Source organism: Myotis nattereri, assembly GCF_964212035.1.
Source record: "Myotis nattereri genome assembly, chromosome: 17".
NCBI lineage: Eukaryota > Metazoa > Chordata > Mammalia > Chiroptera > Vespertilionidae > Myotis > Myotis nattereri.
In genome coordinates, this window is record NC_138092.1 from 14,385,957 (window position 1) to 14,407,439 (window position 21,483).

The following is a 21,483-nucleotide window of genomic DNA, read 5'->3' on the forward strand; positions in this document are numbered from 1 at the left end:
CTTTATTTTTCTGAAATCATCCCTCTAATGAAATGACATTGCTTTCTTTTTAATGTTTATAAAATCTATCTTATTATGAGAAACCCTCAATTTCTTTAGTTTGATTTACAAAGTACTGCTTGGAGAAGAAAAAAGACCTCAAACAATCATACCTACACCTATAAAGATTACAGTTGTCCGCCTTATCCAAGTTTTTGCTTTCTGGTCTGAAAATATTAAGTGGAAAATTCTAGAAATAAACAAGTCACAAATTTTAAATTGTGTACCATTTTGAGTAGTGTGATGAAATCTCATGCTGTTCACTCTGTCCTGCCCAGGATGAGAATCATCTCTTTGCCCAGTGTATCCACGCTGTGTATGTTACCCACCCATTTAATCACTGTAGTAATCATCGCAGTTATCAGAAGATCAGTGCCGGTGTTCAAGTAACCCTTATTTACTTAACAAAGTTCAAGAGTACTGATGCTGGCCCAGCAGGTGTGGCTCAGTGGTTGAGCATAGACCCATGAACCAAGAGGAACCTGGTTCGATTTCTGGTCAGGGCACATACATAGGTTGCTGGCTGGATCCCCAGTAGGGGATGAGCAGGAGGCAGGTGATCCATGATGTTTTTCTCTCATCGATGTTTCTGTCTATCCCTCTCCCTTTCTCTCTAAAAATCAATTTAAAAAAGCATATTAAAAAAAAGTGTATGTTGGAAATTTGGATAGCTAAAGAGAAGCCAAAAAATGCTTCTTTAAAATGTGGAAGTTCTAGATTTAGTAAGGAAGCAAAAAAAAAAAAAATCAAAAAAAAAAATCATATGCTGAGGTTGCTAAGATCTACAGTAAGAACAAATGTGTTAAATTGTGAAGAAGGAAAAAGAAATTTGTGTTAGTTTTGCTGTTGCACTTCAAACTGAAAAAGTTATGGCTACAATATGTGATAAATGTTTACTAGTTAAGATGGAAAACTCATCAAATTTGTGGGTGGAAGACACGAACAGAAAATATGTTCCCATGCCCAGCTGGCATGGCTCAGTGGTTGAGCGTCAACCGATGAACCAGGAGGTCATGGTCCAACTCCAGTCAGGGGACATGCCTGGGTGGCAGGCTCGATTCCCAGTAAAGCGAGAGGTGGGGGGGTGGGGGTGGGGGTTGGGAGTGGCGTGCAGGAGGTAGCCGATCAATGATTCTATTTCATCACTGATGTTTCTAACTTTCTCTACCTCTCCCTCTCCCTTCCTCTCTGAAATCAATAAAAACATATTAAAAAGAAGAAAAAGAAAATATGTTCCCATGTTGAGTCAGAAAGCATTGAGCCTATGGGAAGACTTTAGTGAGGGGTCCCCCGAATGAGTGACACCAAGCCATTTACTGTAAGTAAGGGGTGGGTACACAGATTCAGGAATAGGTTTTGACTAAAAAAATATAACAGTTATTGGAGAAGAGAGAGAGAGAGGGAGAGAGAGAGAGAGAGAGAGAGAGAGAGAGAGGCCATTCACATAACTTTTATTACGGTGTGTTATGACGGTTTTATTATTAGCTATTGTTTTTAACCTCACTGTGTCTGGCTTATAAATTAAACTTTATCATAGATAAGTATCAGCAAAAACTTTATCATAGATAAGTATCGGTATATGTAGGGTTTGGTATTCCCTGTGGTTTTAGACCTCCACTGGGAATGTATATCCTGCACTGTACCTGATGGAATTTGTGAAAAGGGAGATAAAGAAATTTAGCATCAGTTTAGAAAATCTCAATGGCTGGTGCTGGAAGCTGTAGTAAACAAACCTTTAAAGATTATTTTACAAAAGTAGTAATGTATATTACTAGTTTATGGAGATAATGAAAGCACATACTTATCAGATAAATGAGAAAATAACAGCAACAAAAACCTATGTGGCTGGGTATAAAATTGCTGGGACAACAGGATTACCACGAATTAACAGATTGAAAGTTTAGTTTTCTCAAAGAACTCAAAAGTGAAGAAAATTTATTTTGGAAAACATTGAGTTCACTGAGTTGCTTTAGTGATTATGGAGACATTGATGTAGAAATAAGAAAGGGGAAAAAGCCATTTTTCCAAATTATTGTGTTTTTTTAAAATTTTTGTTTTGTTTTTTTCTTCATTTTGGTGTATGTCTTTTAAACATTCATTTGTAATAAAAGTTTTAAATTAAGTATGAGTATATCTTTGACTCCTTTATTTATATCAAGGATTGATTTGCAGAATATGGCCTGTGGTTCCAATCCTGCCTGCTGCCTGTTTCTATAAATAAAGGTTTATTGGAACACAGCCAAGCTCATTTGTTTGCATGTGTTCTATGACTGCACTCGCATCCCACCAGCAGATTTGACTAGTTGTGACAGAAACCCTGTGTCCACAAGGCCGAAAATATCTATTTCTGGACCTTTACAGAAAACGTTAGCTGACCCCTGATTTACATCACTAGAAGGTTATATATTCAAGTTTACATACTTAAGATCTTTTAGACTAGTGGTTCTCAACCTTCCTAATGCCACGACCCTTTAATACAGTTCCTCATGTTGTGGTGACCCCCAACCATAAAATTACTTTCGTTGCTACTTCATAACTGTAATTTTGCTACTGTTATGAATCGTAATGTAAACATCTGATATGCAGGATGTATTTTCATTGTTACGAATTGAACATAATTAAAGCATAGTGATTAATCACCTAAACAATATGTAATTATATATGTGTTTTCTGATGGTCTTAGGCGACCCCTGTGAAAGGGTCGTTTGATCCCCAAATGGGTCGTGACCCACAGGTTGAGAACCGCTGTTTTAGACCTTTCATTGCATTTGGAGTTTGGTTCTGACAGTGTTGTTCTGGAGTAGGAACAAACACAAAAACAATGAAATGGAATACAAGGTACATAAGTAGACCCAGGCACATGTGGAAATTTAGGATGTGACAGATTGCCATCATAAATCAGAAGAAGAAAGGATAGAGTATTTAATGGTCCTGGGGAAATGGAATCTCTATATAAAGGAGATTGAAATTCTTACATCATATCACATACAAAAATAAACATCAGATCAATTAAAAGCGTAAATGTGAGAGAGAAGATTATAAAGCAAGTAGGAGAAACTGTAGAATTCTTTTTTGACCGACTTAAAGGTATGTAAGGATTCCTTTTAGAGCCAGCTACTGAAATCACAAACCATGAAGGGAGAAATTGATGTATTTGACTACATAAAAATTAAAGATTTAATTTTGTTAATTTTTTTTAACAAAGGACACAATGTTCAAAATTAACAGCTGATTGTCAGACCAGGATATTTGTGCCCAAGTGGCATGGCTTAATGGTTGAGTGTCGACCTATGAACCAGGAGGTCATGGTTCGTTTCCCAGTGAGGGCAAGGGGCATGCAGGAGGCAGCAGGTCAATGATTCTCTCTCATCATTGATGTTTCTCTCTTTCTTTCGCTCCCTCTGCCTTCCTTCTCTGAAATCAATAAAAAATAAAATATTGCCCATGGGCCAAATCTGGCCTACTGTTTGTTTGTGTTTTTTTGTTTGTTTTTAAATAACGGGCGAGTTAAAAATGGTTTTTACATTTTAAAATAGTTGAAAAAATTTATTGATAATATTCTGTGACTATAAAGTGACATGAAATTCAAATTTGTGTTTATAAATAATGTTTCATTGCGACACAACCATGTTCATTCATTTACATTTTACAAATGGTTGCTTTCTGGCTCATACTTTTTACAGCCCATTAAAGAAGTATTTATTTCCCAAGGACACAATTTTCCTCAATATTGTCTTCTAGAAATTTTATAGTTTCAGTCATTACATTCATTTCTGTAGTCCATTGATTATAGTTCTGTAATATATTGAGTTAGTTTTAATATAAGATGTGAGGTAGGAATTGAAGTTCACTTTTTCACACATGAATTTCTAATTACTTTTTTATACATGAATTTCCCATTGCTTACAAGACTTTCTTTTTTTTCTCTAATTAATTACCTTGGAACTTTTTTAAAAAAAATCAATGACCATTTAAATATTGGACTATTTTTGGACTCTATTATTTTTCATTGGGATATGTGTTTCTCCTTTGCTAATGCCATATTGATTTGATTACTTGTGTAGCTTTTACAGTAAGTCTTGAAATCAGTTATTGTTTTAGCCTTCTTTTTCAAAATATTTTGCCTATTCTAGGAATTATACTTTTCAATATAAATTTTAGAATTAGCTTGTCAATTTCTTCGAAAAATTATGCTGAGATTTTGTGATGTCATTGAATCAATAGATTGATTTGTAGAGAATCAATATCTTTTTTTCTTTTTTTGTTTTGTTAATTCTCAGCCGAGGTAGATATATATAACTGCATATGTTTTGCAAAATTCACTGATGTGTATTATCTGAAAGGGGTGAATTTTACCATGCATAAATTATACCTAAGAGAAAAACTGACTTTAAAGAAATTAGTTTCACAGTGTTAACCTTAAGTCAGTAGGTATTAAAAGTAGAGCTCTGTGAATGAGCCCTTATCATCTACTTAATCACAAAGCATACTTTCTTTTTCACATAAACCAATAAATTCAAATAGCCATGTCATTGATCTTTAGAGAGTTGAAGGGAAGGAGAGAGACAGAGAGAAACATTGATGCGAGAAAGACATCAATTGATTGTCTCCCACAGGCACCCCGACCCATATTGAGCCTGCAACCTAGGTATGTGCCCTTGCCCAGAATCGAACCTGGGACCCTTCAGTCCTTGGACCGACACTCTAATCACTGAGCAAAACCAGCTAGGGCCATTTTAATATTCTTAACAATAGAATAAATTGTTCTCTCGATGACTGTAGACATGTAAGCTGTGTGATAGTACGCAGAGACATCACCGTACAGGAGTTCTGATTGGTGCATAGTCTTCAATAATTACAAGGAGTTACTTAAATGAAGCTGTTGTCAAAGCAGTAAGACTGCATTTATGCATCCAGCATTTTCAGGATTGTTGGTAACCTAGGCATATTTTTCTCCAGTAATCTTGTCTCTTGTTATTACAAGGCCTAACTTGCTCACGAACACCTCGTTGACAGTACCTTTGGTAACAACGCCCAAAGTTGTATAAAGTGGGGATGATGGGTTCTTCTTTACACCAAGTATTGGCTGGCAAAAGGTGGCTTTCAGTTCAGGATGTGTTACATGGGCCTTCTTGAAACGTAAGCCCATTGGCCTAATGAATCTTCCATATTTACGTGGTTTTTGAGTAAAGCCATCTCCAACAAAGCACTTTAGTAACCATCCTCCTCCACGCCTTTTTCTTTCTCTTTCTTGTTCAAATAACTTTTAATGCCTCTGTTTTTCGCTGAGCATGACCTTTGGGCAGAGGGACTTCCCATTTTCCAGCCTTCTCTCTTTGTTTTTGTTTAATCATATTGGGAAGTACTTTAGCTTGGGACTGTCCCTCTCTGTCCAGCAGATAGGCAGGGTCTGCTCCTCGGGGAGTCTTTTCATCATTCTTTTGTTTGGTGTTTCTCTTTTTATGCATCTTGATAGACCTTTTCGTTTGTCTTTTCTCAGCATGGCGCTGTTTATAGTAGAGCTTAGCCTTCAGACCAGTCATCTTTTTTGCCTTTGGACATTCGTGAGCCTCTCGACCTTCCTTCTTTCTCTTCTCATGGTTATCCAAACACTATCCACAGCATTTATGGTGTAACTCAGTATTCTTATTTAGTGACATGTTTTAAATTTCAGCATTTCCATTTGACTCTTACAGTTTCTGCTTTAATACTCCATCTGTTTATGCATTATGTTTTTCTATATGTCTTTCACCTTAACAATTTTAAAATTTATTGATGAGAGAGAGAGAGAGAGATATGGATGGATTTGTTGTTCTACTTATTTATGCATTCATTGGTTGATTCTTGTATGTACCCTGACCGGAGATTGAACCTGCAACCTTGGCGTATCAAGAGGATGCTCTAATCAACTGAGCTACCCAGCCAGGGCCTACTTTAACAATTTTAATTATATAAATGTCTGTCTCTGATAATTTCATCATCCTTGTCATCTCTGAATCTAATTATATTGGTTATTTTATCACTTGGCAATGGGTTTTTTAATCCTTGTTATTTCCCCCAGAGCCTCATGGGTTGGAATTGTGTTTATGCCTTTTATGTCAGACCATTCATGTTGGGGATTAAATCACCAAGCAAGCCAGGAGTTCACATAGGTTCGGATGTTGTTGTTTTAATCATTACCTTCAGGGCACCAGTCTTCAGATTCTGTTAATAGTGGATTACTGTTGCGGTGTGCTTAATTAGGATGGATGCAGGAGCACCAAGAAACCACTAGTCATCCCTTCTACACTCACATATGTGCCCCCCCTAAAGGATTCTTTGTTAATATGTTCTGCTCCCAATAGTACTCCTGAGTAACCAGCGGGAGCCTGTGGCAAAGTGCTTGTGAGTGTGAACTCACCCCTAACCATTCCTGATTGTCATGTCAGCCCACACTTGGCCGTTAATAATTCGTTCAAGCTTTAACTGATTTCCTTTTGCCTGCCTACATGGTGGCTACCTCTTACTCCAGTGCCAAAGGTGAAACAGTGTGCCCTTGTTACTCTTTGGAGGGGCTTGTCACTCTTTGGAATTAAACTTACATGTTTGCCTTCTCAACTCTCTGATGGACTCAAGAAAAGTTGTGATTTTGTAGTTTAGCCTTTGGTCATTTTTTAGAATGGGAGTAACAGTATTTATAATTTTGTAAATCCTAAGCGGAACTAATTATAGTTTTAAAACATTTTCAATTTTCCTTATAAAAACAATGGAAGTGAAAGTTATATCACTATTTATTTGTTATTTTTATTGTTAAAAATATATATTTTTGTTGATTTCAGTTAGGAAGGGAGAGGGAGAGAGAGAGAGAAACATCAATGATGAGAGAGACTCATTGGCTAGCTACCCCTGGGCATGTGCCCTGACTGGAAATTGAACTGTGACTGCCTGGTTCATAGGTCGATGCTCAAGCACTGAGCCACACCAGGACGGCTATCACTACTTATTTTTAACTGGAGTAAATAATAACTTTCCTAGATATATTTTTTCTTCTTCTTTCATTTTATCTTTAAAACTTGGCCTTTTATTTGCCCCGCCTTATTTTATAGGATCCTAATATTTCACAGTGTTTTTATAGCCAACTAATGTCCAGACGGTTGAACAGATTTAAACAATTAGTGAGAGCACTCATCCAGTGTATTCCCCTCTGTCTGGATTCTTAAGATCACTCCAATTCAGATCTTGTCTGAATGATTTGAATTTCATAGGTTTTGGTTTCACTGTGTAAGTCAAATAAACTGCCTTTATTTTGAAATTAAACTTTGCAAAATAATGTTGTAAATATTTTAGAGTGTCTGGTTGAAAATATATTGCAAATAGTAGGTAGAAATTTTACAATTATAATAGAAGAAATATCTCCATAGACATATATTGAATTGGGCCTTACATTAATATGTATATCAGAAGGCAGAATTAGTTGCAACACTTACGATATGATGTGCCATATAAGATGTTATTCCATTATCAGAAAATTAAATTTTTATTCTTTTATTCTCTATGGATTTTTTTAAATTAATTTTTTTATTTTTATTGATTTCAGAGAGGAAGGGAGAGGGAGAGAGAGAGCTAGAAACATCAGTGAGGAGAGAGAATCATTGATTGGCTGTCTCCTGCATGCCCCCTACTGGGGATCGAGCCCGCAACCTGGGCATGTGCTCTTGAGCAGAATCGAACCTGGGACCTTTCAGTCTGCAGGCCGATGCTCTGTCCACTGAGCAAAACCAGCTAGAGCTCTATGGATTTTTTTTATATGAAATTCTGTCCACAGATTGTAATGATAGTGTTTGTTTTGAGACCATCAGGAAACTAATTTTTCCTCACTTGTTTTCTTTGCAGGAAACTTCATCAGCAGTTCGAAATGTATAAGGAGCAGGTAAAGAAGATGGGAGAGGAATCACAGCAGCAGCAAGAACAGAAGGGCGATGCTCCCACCTGTGGGATCTGCCACAAAACAAAGTTTGCGGATGGATGTGGCCATAACTGTTCATATTGCCAAACCAAGTTCTGTGCTCGTTGCGGAGGTCGAGTGTCTTTACGCTCAAACAAGGTACAGAAATGAAAATCATACGTAATAATTCTCTTACAGTTAAGCTTATTGTGAGCAAGCGCAGAAGACAACTGAAATTAATATTCACATTAGCCAGTGCCTTCATTTTAGTTAAAAAAAACTTATTTTTTTTTTGAGTAAAAAATATATTTGCTTCATTTTTTTTATCTCCTTTAGCTTATGATTTGGTTTAGAATCGTAGAATCCTAGACTCTCTAAGATGATTAATAGAATTTAGAGATCTAGTTCCTTTATTTTGCAGGTCCAGAAAACTCAGGTCCAGGGAGACTAAAGTTCCTTTTTAAAGTCACAGAACTGACTCTAGCTTTTCCATTGCCACTCACGTTTATCAAGTTTGCACATATGCTCTTCCTTCTGAGAGGAAGAGGCTGCTTTTAGCTTTGAGGTTCTGTGTTTCATAATTGGAAAGCTTTTCAAGCTACGTTACCTTTTTATTTCTGTCTTAACATTAATGAAATAAACATTAGACTATGGAATTTCAAGAAGAAATGTTAAGGACGTTTTTCACACTTATACTAGATTTTTGGAGTTTATCCATCCACTTTAGAAAAACGTTAATGCTACCCAAAGAATGTTTGTTGAAATCAGCAAAAGCAGTTTTTAAAAAAATACTTGTCTCAGTAAGTTCTTTAGCATTTGCTTTTATCTCCTCACTAGTATCTTATCAATCAGTTCTTTATTTGGGTGGCTTTTAAATAGGAAGCTGATATCTTTAATTACATAGATATAATAGTGGTAATTTTGGTCTCCTGTGCGATTTCATTTATCCATTTTCCCATTGCTCCCCCTTTCTCATTGTTTTGTTTTGTTTTCTCATTGTTTTATTTCTATTAATTTTTCACTGATCTGAAAAATTATACTGATTTACTGATTATATTTCTGTTTTACCGATTTTATTTCGTTTTCTTGACTAGTTGTATGGGCTAGAAATGCCTGTACAATTCTGAATAGAAGTGGTGAGAGCAGACATCCTGCCATTTTTTTTTTTAAAAATGTGTATCTTTAAAAAAAAAACTTTATTGTTGAAAGTATTGCAGATGTCTCTTTTCTCCCCCCTGTTGACCTCCTCCACCCCACTCCAGATTCACAGACATTGAAGCATGCAACAGACGTATCCTGTCTTGTTCTTGATCTTAAGGAAAAAGCATTGTCTTTCACTATTAAGAATATGTTAGTATCCTAGCTGGTTTGGCTCAGTGGATAGAGCATGGGCCTGCGGACTGAAGGATCCCAGGTTTGATTCCGGTCAAGGGCACATGCCTGGGTTTTGGGCTCGATCCCCAGTAGGGGGCTTGCAGGAGGCAGCCAATCAATGATTCTCTCTCATCATTGATGTTTCTATCTCTCTCTCCCTCTTCCTTCCTCTCTGAAGTTTTGTATTGCTATGCCTTCAAACTTTCTAATCTTTTCTCCAGCAATGCCAAATTTTATGTTACCATGTAGTGTATTTTTCATCTTAGACATTTTAGTTTTTATATCTAGAATTTCAGTGGGGGCTTTTTTATATCTTTCATTATCAACTTAACTTTTTGAAATATAGAACATACTCTCATAATTCTGTTGATGTTCTCCTTTGCTAATTCTAGCATCTCTGTCAGTTTTGCGTTGGTTTTGATTATTTTCATTACATTATGCATTTTCCTGACTCTCTGCATGCTTGATATCTTATGTTGGATGCCAGGCATTGTAAATTTTACTTTGTTGGGTGCTGGATGTTTCTGTGTTACTATAACTCTTCTTTAACTTTGTCTGGGATGCAGTTATGTGGAAACATTTGACACTTTGTGTATTTCTTTTATGATTTGTTAGATGGATATGGAGCAGTTCTCAGTGTAGCACTAATTATTCTCTTCTACTAAGGTAAGGCTTTCATGAGTACTTTCACATATGCCCCATGAATTATGAGTTTTTCCAGCCTCCCTGGTGGGATCATCCACTGTTCTCTTTAACCCTTTTCGATGATTCCACCCCATTCCCACTGCTAGGTGTTTTCTCACATGCGTGCTCACTGGTCATTACTCAGCTGACTTCTTGAAGGGACCCTCTGTAGATATCTCAAGTGAGTTCTCTCTCAGTGTAGCTTTCTTTTCTCTGGTAACTTGCCCTGTGGCATCTCGCTGTATTGCCTTCCTCAGAATCTCAGTTTTAATCCATTCAAGTCAGGATGTCTGCTAAGCTGCACTTCAGTTTCTCTGTCCTGTTCTACCTGAAAAGTCTTTCAAAGTAGTAAGCTGGGACAGTTGTAGAGTTTATCTTGCTTATTTCCCATCTATCACTGTCTTTTGTTGGCTTATATCCAATTAGACCATTCTTTCATGTATTTTGTCTGTGTTTTTTTTTGTTGTTGTTTTGCTGTTGTTTGTTGTAAGCAGGTGGAGAAATCTGGTCCTTGTTACGCCATTTAGGTCAGAAGCAGAAATCTCTCATGACATCTGCTTACAGTTTGCTTGAAAATATATTTCTTGATTTCTAACACAGGTCCCTTTATGCTGAGCACCGTTTTTGTCAATAAAAAGTACAGTGAAAAATTGGGATACTCCTTAAAGATCTGTTGCAATTTAATCGACTATAAAATTCTGTATGTTGTGGATTAGTCTGAAGGAGATGGTTAATAGAAAAAGGAATGCGCCCCACTTTACTCATATTTTTTCTATGATCTGAGGAATGTGTCAAGGGAGTAAAACATAAAAAATAGTCTATAGAGTTTAGCTCAAGAAAGATAACCTGGATTTTTAAATTAGTTTTTCTTCATTTTCATTGAGGTAAGAAACCTGTCATAAGAGTGTCATAATTTACTTGGGATAGTGTCCCTTTGAGTGATAGGTATAAAGGTTGTCTATATTCTAAGTGAAAGAGTATTGAGTTCAATTTCTCTCTTCAAATTGGATCGTCATCCAGCTGCCTGATGCAATAGAAGAAGGCTTCTGCTTTCAGTAGATGCTGAATGCATCTCTTTGATTTATCATAGCCCTAAAGGATTAAGCCCAGTTAAATTCGGTCACACTATTTTAATGAAGTAGAATAATGGGAATGCCAATATTTTATGGCTTACAATGTAATTATAAAGCTATTTAAAAATTAGTTGAGTAACCTTTCAAGAATCAAGATAAAATAATCTGTTGTCGTAATTTGGAGACTCTTAGATGTGGAGCCATCCTTAAAAATGAATTAATTCTTTTTAGTGTATTTAGGATACAAAGAAATAAAATATGAGACCTATAGAAATTCCAATATGAGATTTTATGACATATTGCTTCCATTTATTTCCTTCTAAGATGAAACCCCCTTAATAAGAGCTATATTTTTAGTCAGATTTAAAAATGATGACTTTATAAAGGAGAAATTACTTTGTAATCATAAAATGATAACTCTAGTAGGAAATTCATTATAATAACTTACAATGAGGATTATTTTAAGCTTCAGTGTGTGGCAAATTAAGTTTTTGTTTCCTTTACTTTTTGGTGCAAAAATATGTTACCATCTACTTAATGGTTAATCTAATTTTGAAATATAAAGAACATACAATTTTCAGAATTGTATTGTTTAATTTATAAATGTAACACGAGATTTTCTATCATGAATTATCAGACTTGAAGCAGAATGAATCATAACTGCATAATGATTATAAAAGTGCTGCTTAAGTGAGTCCTTTAAAATTATTGGTATATGTGTTTTTAGTACACCAGGTGGGAAGAATGGGATGATAATAATGACATGCTCCTCTGTAAATGAGTCCTTCAGTATCATTTATATGAGTGGTTTTAAGGACTAATATTTAAATTGTGCATTGAGAGATAAAATAATGATTAGTTTTTTTTTTTAATATTGTAGGCAGTTCCTTTCCTTTTTAAAAATTTCAAGCCACTGTGTTTACCCCAAATCTGTAGCTAGTGCAACATGCAGTCATTCCCCCTGCATCAAAGGCAAGCATATCGTATGAATTTTCTTTTAGAAATTCTTTTCTCAGAGAATTGCTACACCCTGGTATATTGGGAAAAAAATGGGGCAGTCTTCAGAAGAGGGTGGCATTCGTTGAGGAAATCAGGAGAAGCAGGTTTAGTTTCTGCCATGGTATTGTGTGTCTTTTGTTTGATGTGTCACGTCATGTTTTAGTGGCTTCTGTGTTAAAATCTGTAAAATGAAGGCATTAATCTAACTAATTTCTATGTGTTCTTTTTTGAGTTTAACATTTTATGATTTTAAAATTAATACTTGTTTACTCATGAATTCTTGAAGTCCCTGAAAAGTACATTTATATAGCCAAATAGTGTACCACTTAAACAATTTTTAAGAAGAAATTGAGAAGCTTCATTAAGTCTCTGATGTTACTACGTCTAGCATATTGTGTGTTAAGTTTTGGTTTTTAACTGTTCCCACATTTATATAACATGGGAGTGTTGAGGACACCACTGTTTTAGGAAACTATATTTATAGGAATTTGAGGAATAGGTAAAGTTAGGAAAATTCAGAATTATATAATTTACAGGGCTATTAAGTAAAAGGTTTCATCAGGTGGACCCTTAATTTTAAGCCTTTAAACTGAGTAAGCTAGAATGTGTGAGATTATTAGAAAATAGCTGTAGAATTTAAAAGGAAGAGAGAATTGTTTCCCCTCATTGATGTGCAGAATAATGTAGTAACTTTGAGTTCAACCCACAGAATCTTAGGAAACTTTATACCTCCTAATGAGTATTAGTATTGTGGAAGGAGGCAAAATAATGGATTAATCTGAGCATAAAGGGATACATTTTCACCTTGCAAGTTTGTGCTGGAGCCACATCAGCACAAATTCTGAAGTGAGTCTAAGTTTGAATCCCATCTTCAGCATTTACTAGTTGTGTGACTTGTCCAAGGTGCTTAATCTCTGCCTCAGTTTCTGCATCTGTAAATAGAAATAATAGCAGTACCTATCTCACAGCTTATTGGTGAAGATGAAATTAATTAATTTTATGTGAAACACGTAGATGTATACTTGGCACATAGCCAGTGCTACAGAAATGTTTGGCAATAATTTTTATGGCATTAGATTTCTTTTTACTTCCTGTATATGTCTGGTATCATGTAAGATGCTATCACATATATTTTCTTATTTAATTAATCACACTTGTATATAGGGTTAGTGTATTCCTTATTGCATACATAAGCTGCATCAGCCATAATGAACATGTATGTAAATTGAAGCAATATTAATCTTTGAATTGAACATTTATTTTTTTTTCACACAGAGACTCAATGTAATGTTGGAGGAAATATCCAGATGATTCAGGTTGAAATTCACTTTTAAAGAAAGTACCGTTAAAATTCAAATGACCCATATGTTTAAAATAAAAATATTCCTCCACACTATGTTATTATTTGTATTTCCATGAGATTTTAATCAGTCTTAGTCTTAAGGCCCTTGGTACTATTCTATATTTATACATTACCTTTCATTTTCAAGCAACTCAATTCCACTTTGGTTATTAGTAAGTTTAATACCACTTTTGCAAATACAGTGAAACTTGTGACAATTGTATTACTAAAAACTGATTAGAAGACGTAGCCATCCTTTTGTTTTGAATTCCTTTTCTTCTGAAGGTTTGCCAGTTCAAGGAACAGGGTCATCATCCTCATTCTTCCCTTTTCCTTTCATAATTTCCTTGAGAGATTTTGTTTACTCTTATGGCTTCAAATACTACATATGCGCTGATAATTTACAGATACTGTTTTACTAGCCAGATTATTTTTGAGCCTCCAGATCAACCTCTATAGCTGCCTACCAAAAGTCTCTGCTAGCAGACACCTCAGTTTCATTCTCCCCAAAGCAATGTCCTCTCCTCCTCCCAGTTCCCTAAGCCAGATTCTGGAAGTACTTCTCCACTTCTCCTCAGTCAACTCCTAAGGAGCCTTACTTCTCAGTATCTTCTGATCACTTTTCTCCATTCCTCTTGGTCTTACCATATAGTTCATACCACTCTGGCATTTGTCTGTTACCCCAAATATTGTAACAATTCCTAGTTCTCTCTGCTTCCAGACTCGTCTCCTTCCAATTAGTTTGCACATTGTAGCATAGTGAACAGTCAGTAAGTGGTAGCTAATCAGCCTTATTTACAGATCATATTGTAGGTTTTATGCTTATTTTTCTATTGAAAGATGATAAAGGTTGTGATGGCAGTATTATTTCATGTATATATTATAGTGAAGTTTTTCATGTATATGTTATAGCTAAAATTAAACTAGTTTTAATCTGTTAAAAGGAATTAACTATCAGCAAATTTATTAGTTATAACTTCAGTTTAAAAAAAATTCTGCCATGTGAGTTATTTTTATCCAAGTGGTATGCTTCTGAGATTTTGTCAGGTATAAATACATAGTTAATAAAGATTTTAGTTCCAACATATCATTTATAATCTAGTTATTCCAGCTATATATTCCAAACATGCCAGTGTTCTTGGTGCTTTTGTGCTTTTTGCATATGCCATATTCTTTGCATAAAATGTTCTCCCTCACTGGTCTTGGTAACAGTCTCTTCATTCTTCTTTTTATTTTCTATTTAAACATTTACTTTCTTACGTACTTATTTATTTATTTAATTTAGAGGGAGGGAAGAAAGGAGGGAGAGACTTGCTGTTCCACTCATTCATTCATTCATTGGTTGCTTCTTGTAAGTGTCCTCACTTGAGATCGAACCCACAGGCGTGGTGCATCTGGACGACACTTTAGCCAATGGAGCTACCCGGCCAGGGCCTCATTACAGCCCTGCTTATATCTTAAAAACTTTCTCTTCATCCTTTCCCCAAGTTCTGGCATATCCTCTTGTATTTGGGTTTCTAATGCTTTGTTATTTCCTTGCTTTCCGAATATCTCTTTGTTCTGCAATGATTATTTCTAATTGCATTTAGTTCCTTGAGGGCAGAAACCATCCTACTCATTTTTTACACCTGAGATTTCTAATGTAGAGCCTGATCCATATACAGTGGATGCTCTGAAAATGATTTTTGTTGGACTAAATTGTTGTCAGTAGATTGATGTCCTTGACTGTGTGTGATAGTTAGTATATGATCTTTAGGTCTAACATTTGTAAGAAAGCATACAATAATGTAAAGAATGCAGTCCTATCTCTTCTATGCCAATGTCCTATAGAAGATATAGAGATATATGCCAGACATTGTGTTGAGGGTTTTTCATGCTATTTTATTTAATTCTCATAAACCCTATAAAGGTTTGCATATAAGGAAGTATAGGCTTAGAGAGCTTAAGGAAATTGCACAAGATATACAGCTAGGAGTGTTGTTTAAAAGGCGGAATTTTAAGATAGGTCTTTTTAATTGCAAAGTTTTTACTCTTAGTCACAAGTATTATACTGCCACCCATATTGTAGAGAAAGTGAACCTCAAAACACATGATTTTGACTTTGAACTTATATGTTTTTGTGATATATCAGGTCATTATTATTACATCATCACTTTTACTATAGTATTGTTATATTTAAACTAGAGGCTCAATGCACGAAATTCGAGCAAAAGGCTCGGCCCTCGCAGCCCCAGCTGCCTCCGCCCTCGCAGCCCTGGCTTCATCCGGAAGGTCGTTCCACTGTTTGGCCGTCTGGCTGTCTGGTCTGATTAGTATATTATGCTTTTATTATTATAGATAGAGGGAAATGCAATAATTGAGTTTAATTTTATTATGTCAAAAATGTTCTTTTGACCAAATCCTGTGTCTTATTTTATTTTCCACATTTATAATATTTATTTTCCTCATTTATAATTTTGGGAAACTATGACTCAAAATTACCAATTTTAATCAGTAACATATTATCTTTAATGACTTTATATATTTGTTCTTTTTGTTCTAAAGCTAGGAGACTCCTAAATTAATGGGACAGAGATGACTTTTAGAAACATTTTGCATAGTTTGCACAAAAATACACTTTGTCTACTACTTTTGCTAATATGTGACGAAATTAAAGGTAAACAGTGATGCAGTTTTACATGGTTTTGTACATAAAGTCTTTTACCTTAACATGTTTTAGTTTCTCTTTGAGTTAATTGAATATTTATTTAGGATTTCATTTGTGGAAAGAGCATTCTCCTTTTTCAGATGTTTGGGTATTTAATTGCTTTTATAGAAATTAATTCTTATTTATATGTCTTAATACATTCTAGTATATAGTGTGCTCTTAAGTTTTTTCTCCTAAAAAGTTTAGATTTTAGTAAACATTTAATTAGACTTTTTTAGAATTTTTATTTCACTAACAAACTTTAAAAAACTCTTATTTGTTTTAAGAATGGAATTAATTATTTCTTTTTGTTTTGTCTTTTCTGTCTTTTCTAACTTGCTTTCGTGGATATTCACACCAGGAGGACAAAGTGGTTAGAGTCTTTTTTCTGTCTAATATTATTTTTTTCTTACTGTTATTGCTAATTTTAATTTTATAGCTATATTTAATTTATATACTTTTAAGTTGTAGTGCATGATAATCACTATACAATTAGATATTTTAAGCATGCTATCTAATTTTACTGAAAAACATTTTATTATGTTACAGATAAAAAATGGATTATTTGATTCTTAAAGAGGCCTGCTTCTTTAGAATTTAGTATTTTAGAGATCTTATGCACTTTTCATTGTGTTAAGAATTCTTTTAATCTTATATTTTCCTAAAGTCATCATTGTACTGGTCAGAGTTTTTAAAAGAAGCTAGTATAAAAATTCAGTGTTTGTAATAATGAATGAGTCACACTAACATTGAAGATGGATTTTTCTGAAGTATCTATATACAGTTGAGTATAAGCATTTAATATATTTTTCTTTTTCTTAATGTGTTATAGAAATTGGTAAGATGTCTATCTTACATCCTCATATTAAGTATTAGACAATTATAATTTTAAAATACTTAGGTTTAGAGGATTCAACTCCAGCCTAGGTTTTAAAATTCTGCCCATATTTGTCCTTAGAGGTCTGATTTGGATTTGCTCTAGGGACTGGTGACTTCCTGCAAACACAGATAAAAATCTTTCTGTTCTGATTCTTAAAAAAAAAAAAGTTCAGCTTTTTCTTCTTTACATTTTTATAGATTTCCTTGGTGTGTGTTATAGTATTTTATAATAAACGTGAGATATTGATTACAGCAGTGAGTAGGAGGGCTGCAGACGGTTCTGAGAAAAAAATTGCAGGGGTCATTCTTTTCTTTTTAAAAAAATTCTGACTCTTTCTGATGCGTCAAACTAAACTTGAGGTCTAAAAGTTTTGCCAAATTCAAATTGGCATAACACCCAAAGAGGACACCATTTAGCTGAGGTCTTCTGAACAGTGTGACTCCTTTTTTTTTTTTTTTTTTTTTATCAGTTGGAACTTTTTTATTCTCCTCAGTCTTCAGTTACTAGGTTGAGGATAATGTTTAGGTGGTGGCAAATATTGATGTGGTTTTAGAATGAAGTCGCTGAGCAAAAGATCTTCAGGACTGCTTGGTTAGTTTTCTTTGTTAGAATTCCTACAGGTGAAAAAAATCAATCAAAATTTTGAGGCAGTTTTGAAGGTTAATTGCTATAGACATGTCCCAGATTGTGCATCCTCCTCAATCAAGGGCAGATGCTTTAGTGCAGGGGTGGGCAAACTTTTTGACTTGAGGGCCACAATGGGTTCTTAGACTGGACCGGAGGGCCAGAACAAAAGCATGGATGGAGTGTTTGTGTGAACTAATATAAATTCAAAGTAAACATCATTACATAAAAAGGTACGGTCTTTTTTTTCAATAGTTTTATTCATTTCAAACGAGCCGGATCTGGCCCGCGGGCCGTAGTTTGCCCACGGCTGCTCTAGAGCAGCGGTCGCCAACCTTTCTGACCTCACGGACCACCAGTGGTCTGCAGACCACCAGTTGGCGACCGCTGCTCTAGAGCACCTACCAACCTTCTGCTGGCCAACCTTACTAGCTAACTCTAAAGTAGTGCCATTCACGTAATTAAAGCCTTTTTTTTTCAGTCTACTTATATTTATTTCTCTTCTTTTTTCTATAGCTACTTCTGTGTCTGTAGTTTTTATAATGAATTCTGACACCTATCCCAGATACTAGGTACTCAATAATAATTCATTTACTGACAAGATTTTGTCATGTAACAGTCTATATTTTATACCAAGCATTGACTAACATGAAATAATGCTAATTTTATGTGGATTTGGAACATTGTAAATAAAATTCCATAGGTCTTTTTATGACACTCTTTATGCAGTACTGTTCAATAGAACTTTCCATAGTGATGAAAATGTTTTATGTCTTGCCCTAGTCGATTTGGCTCAGTGGATAGAGCATCAGCCTGTGGACTGAAGGGTCCCAGGTTCGATTCTGGTCAAGAGCACATGCCCAGGTTTTGGGCTTGATCCTGGGAGGGGGGGCAGTGTGCAGGAGGCAGCAGATCATTGATTCTCTCTCATCATTGATGTTTCTATCTCTCTCTCCCCCTTCCTCTCTGAAATCAATAAAAATATATTTAAAAAGATGTTTTATATCTTCACCATCTAATACAGTAGGCTCCACCAGTCTCATGAAGCTATTGAGCACTTGAAATGTGTCTAGTGTGGAGAGGAATCGAATTTTTAATTTTATTTAATTTTAATTAATTTTAATTTAAATAGCCCTCTGTGGCTATTGGCAAATGAAACCCCAAGCCTGGATAACAAACATTCTATCTATGACTATTCAACCCCTAAGGCAACACCCTGCACTCATATTAGCAGAATGATGTGCATACTAGGAGTGGAAATGAAACCTGTACAGAATGCAAGAAAGATACATCTGCCAATGTCATTGTCTTATATAGCCAGGGAGGATATGGCCCAGGGACATCTGTCCAAAGGGAAGAATCGGGGAATATGAATGACAACAACCAGGGGAGAGCCTCCTAAATAGCTGAATCTGAGACTGACAGGATAGCCAAGGAAATGAAGCCATTGTTCATGTAGGGGTTACTGTGTGCCATGGACTGTTGCCCACTATATACTTCTCCTTCTTCCTGTTTCTGAATGAGAGTTTTTGGTGCAGTTCCCTCTTGTTTCTCCATATTGTGTTTTGGGTGTGTTAGGAACAGATAATTTGTCTTTCAGTGCATTGGATCACGAAGATACACACTCAACCATGATGGTAGGATTTGCTCTACCTCAGAGGTCCTGGATTCAGAGCTAGATTTTATAACTAGACTAGAAGCCTGGTGCACGAATTTGTGCACAGGTGGAGTCCCTTGGCCTGGCTGGCAATAGGGGCAGATCAGGGCCGGCCAGCTGAGGGGAGGGACCACAGGAGGTTGGCCAGCCAGCGGGAGGTTGGCTGTGGGAGCGCACTGACCACCAGGGGGCATCTCCTGCATTGAGTGCTTGCCCCCCTGGTGGTCATTGCGCATCATAGCGACCTGCCGGTTGTCTGGTGGTAATGGTTGCTTAGGCTTTCATATATATAGATGAGACTTTGGGATTATCTCCCTTTGGGAAGGGGTGACTGTGTTACATGTAAAATATATGTACAGAATGTTGAGTAGTTGAATGAGGAAACTGTTCTAGATCCTGCTGAATGGCTGTCTTAACAGACATTTTCTACTTCTCATAATTTCCAATAGAGGGACTTGAAAAATGTGAAATTTTTAGCTTTCTTTGCAATTGGAAATGGCTTTGTGACAGAGTACTAGCGAATGAGAGATGGAGGAAATTCATAAGGGCTTCTTGGAAGTTATGATAAAAAAGAAAGATGTAGCTGGAACTACCTTTTTTTAAAAAAATAATTTTTTATTGATTTTTAGAGAGAGAGGAAGGGAGAGTGGGAGAGAGAAACATCTGTGTGAGAGTGAAACCTTGATCGCCTATCTCCTGCATGTTACCCCACTGGGGATCGAGCCAGCAACCTGGGCATGTGCCCTGACCGGGAATTGAACTGGCAACCTTTCTGTGCATGGGACATTGCCCAGCCAACTGAGCCACACCGTCCAGGGCTGGAACTACCTTTTAATGCAAAAGTGTTGTCTTGCGCTTCAGAGGCCATTTGTGAAGATGAGGGAAAAGCCAGGAGTATTTGAGTCATTAGTCATGACATTGTTGAGCCACTGATCCAACACCATGCAATACCTTTCCCCAATGTGAAAAAAAATACCCAACCCAATCCGTTTCTGCCTCTAGTAGTCAGATTTTCCATTACTTATAGTCAAAAGCATGCTTAATGGAAACATTGGTGGATTTGCAGTGCGCGCCAGGGAAACCAGACAAACATCTAGAGTTGTTCTTTACAAATACAGACGTGGAGTAAAGGTGTGCATGTTGATCATTTCTTTGATACTCAGCTGTATATGATGTTTGAAGTATTAGGGTCAATTAACACATCTGCTCACATATTACACATAAATTAACTCGGGTTGCAAACAGTAGATTAGTATGGGTATGTTGGACTTTTTAGGATGCGTGGAACAAATAAGTGAACTAAATTTCCATGCCAAATTATTTGCCATAGGTTAGAACATGTAGCTGGCTGTTTATCTTTTAGTAAATACTGACTTACTCTGTCTGGTGAGAGCATAATGAAATAACAGTTTTGGGAACAAAGTGATGCTCATTTCATTGTCTAGAGACAATATTATCTGTTTATAAAAAGACCACTTTAACGAGGATCTTAAATTATTCCTTTTTCTCTTTTTACAACAATTATTAGTTCTCTTACCCAGTATCTCTTGAGACAATAATAAATAAAGATTTCACTCATTGTTGGCAGGTTATTAACTTTATTGTAAAAAAAAATAATGTTACTAATGGTAATGTTGGTGAAGTAAAAGGTGTGGAAGGATGATGAATGTCCTGCAGTATTTCTCACGTTTTAGAAGCATAAAGGCGACCTGTTGGGTTGCAGCTGCAGCGGTGATATTCAGAGCAAGGTGCTCTTTGTTTCCACTGCAGTCTGATGCTTTTCCTGATTTAAGCACATTATCCAGCTTCCATAATCCTGGCCTATGTTCCTGCCCATCGCTATTCTCATATAGTGTTGCAGTTTAGCATATACTTAAAAAAGAGTTTTTTGTTGTAGTATCTTTGGTTGTTCCATTTCATCTAGGCAGTAGCTGCATTTTTGTAAATACTGTCTAAACAATAGTAGAGTATTCGCTTTTGCATTTTTATTCAATCACATATTAACATGTATCTGGCCTTAATAAAATTGTCCTAGAAACGAAATATAACAGCTCTGTCAGGGCCAACTCCTATAATAAAATCACAAGTTTAACTACTTCTACTATTCTGTTTCTTTTATTGTAAGCCTAACTGAATGCAATAGACATCCTTTGATATTACTAAATTTTCCCTGCCCTCAACCCAACATGAGCAGGTGAAAT

General features: G+C 35.8%; 1 protein-coding gene and 1 pseudogene across 13 annotated transcripts in view; one reads left to right on the plus strand and one right to left on the minus strand.

Moving 5' to 3' along the window:
• The window catches only part of RIMS2 (regulating synaptic membrane exocytosis 2), a gene marked incomplete at its 5' end in the record, with an annotated part of 342,653 nt that overhangs the window by 49,165 nt on the left and 272,005 nt on the right, over positions 1-21,483 (plus strand). For all 12 annotated transcript variants that reach the window (XM_081111208.1, XM_081111209.1, XM_081111207.1 and 9 more), the window contains one exon: positions 7,912-8,122. In XM_081111208.1, the coding sequence (XP_080967334.1) occupies positions 7,912-8,122 (211 nt within the window). The remainder of the gene's footprint in view (positions 1-7,911; positions 8,123-21,483) is intronic.
• Positions 4,925-5,699, minus strand: LOC308533212 (ribosome biogenesis protein NSA2 homolog; annotated as a pseudogene). The gene has a single exon. The product of its transcript is annotated as a ribosome biogenesis protein NSA2 homolog (transcript).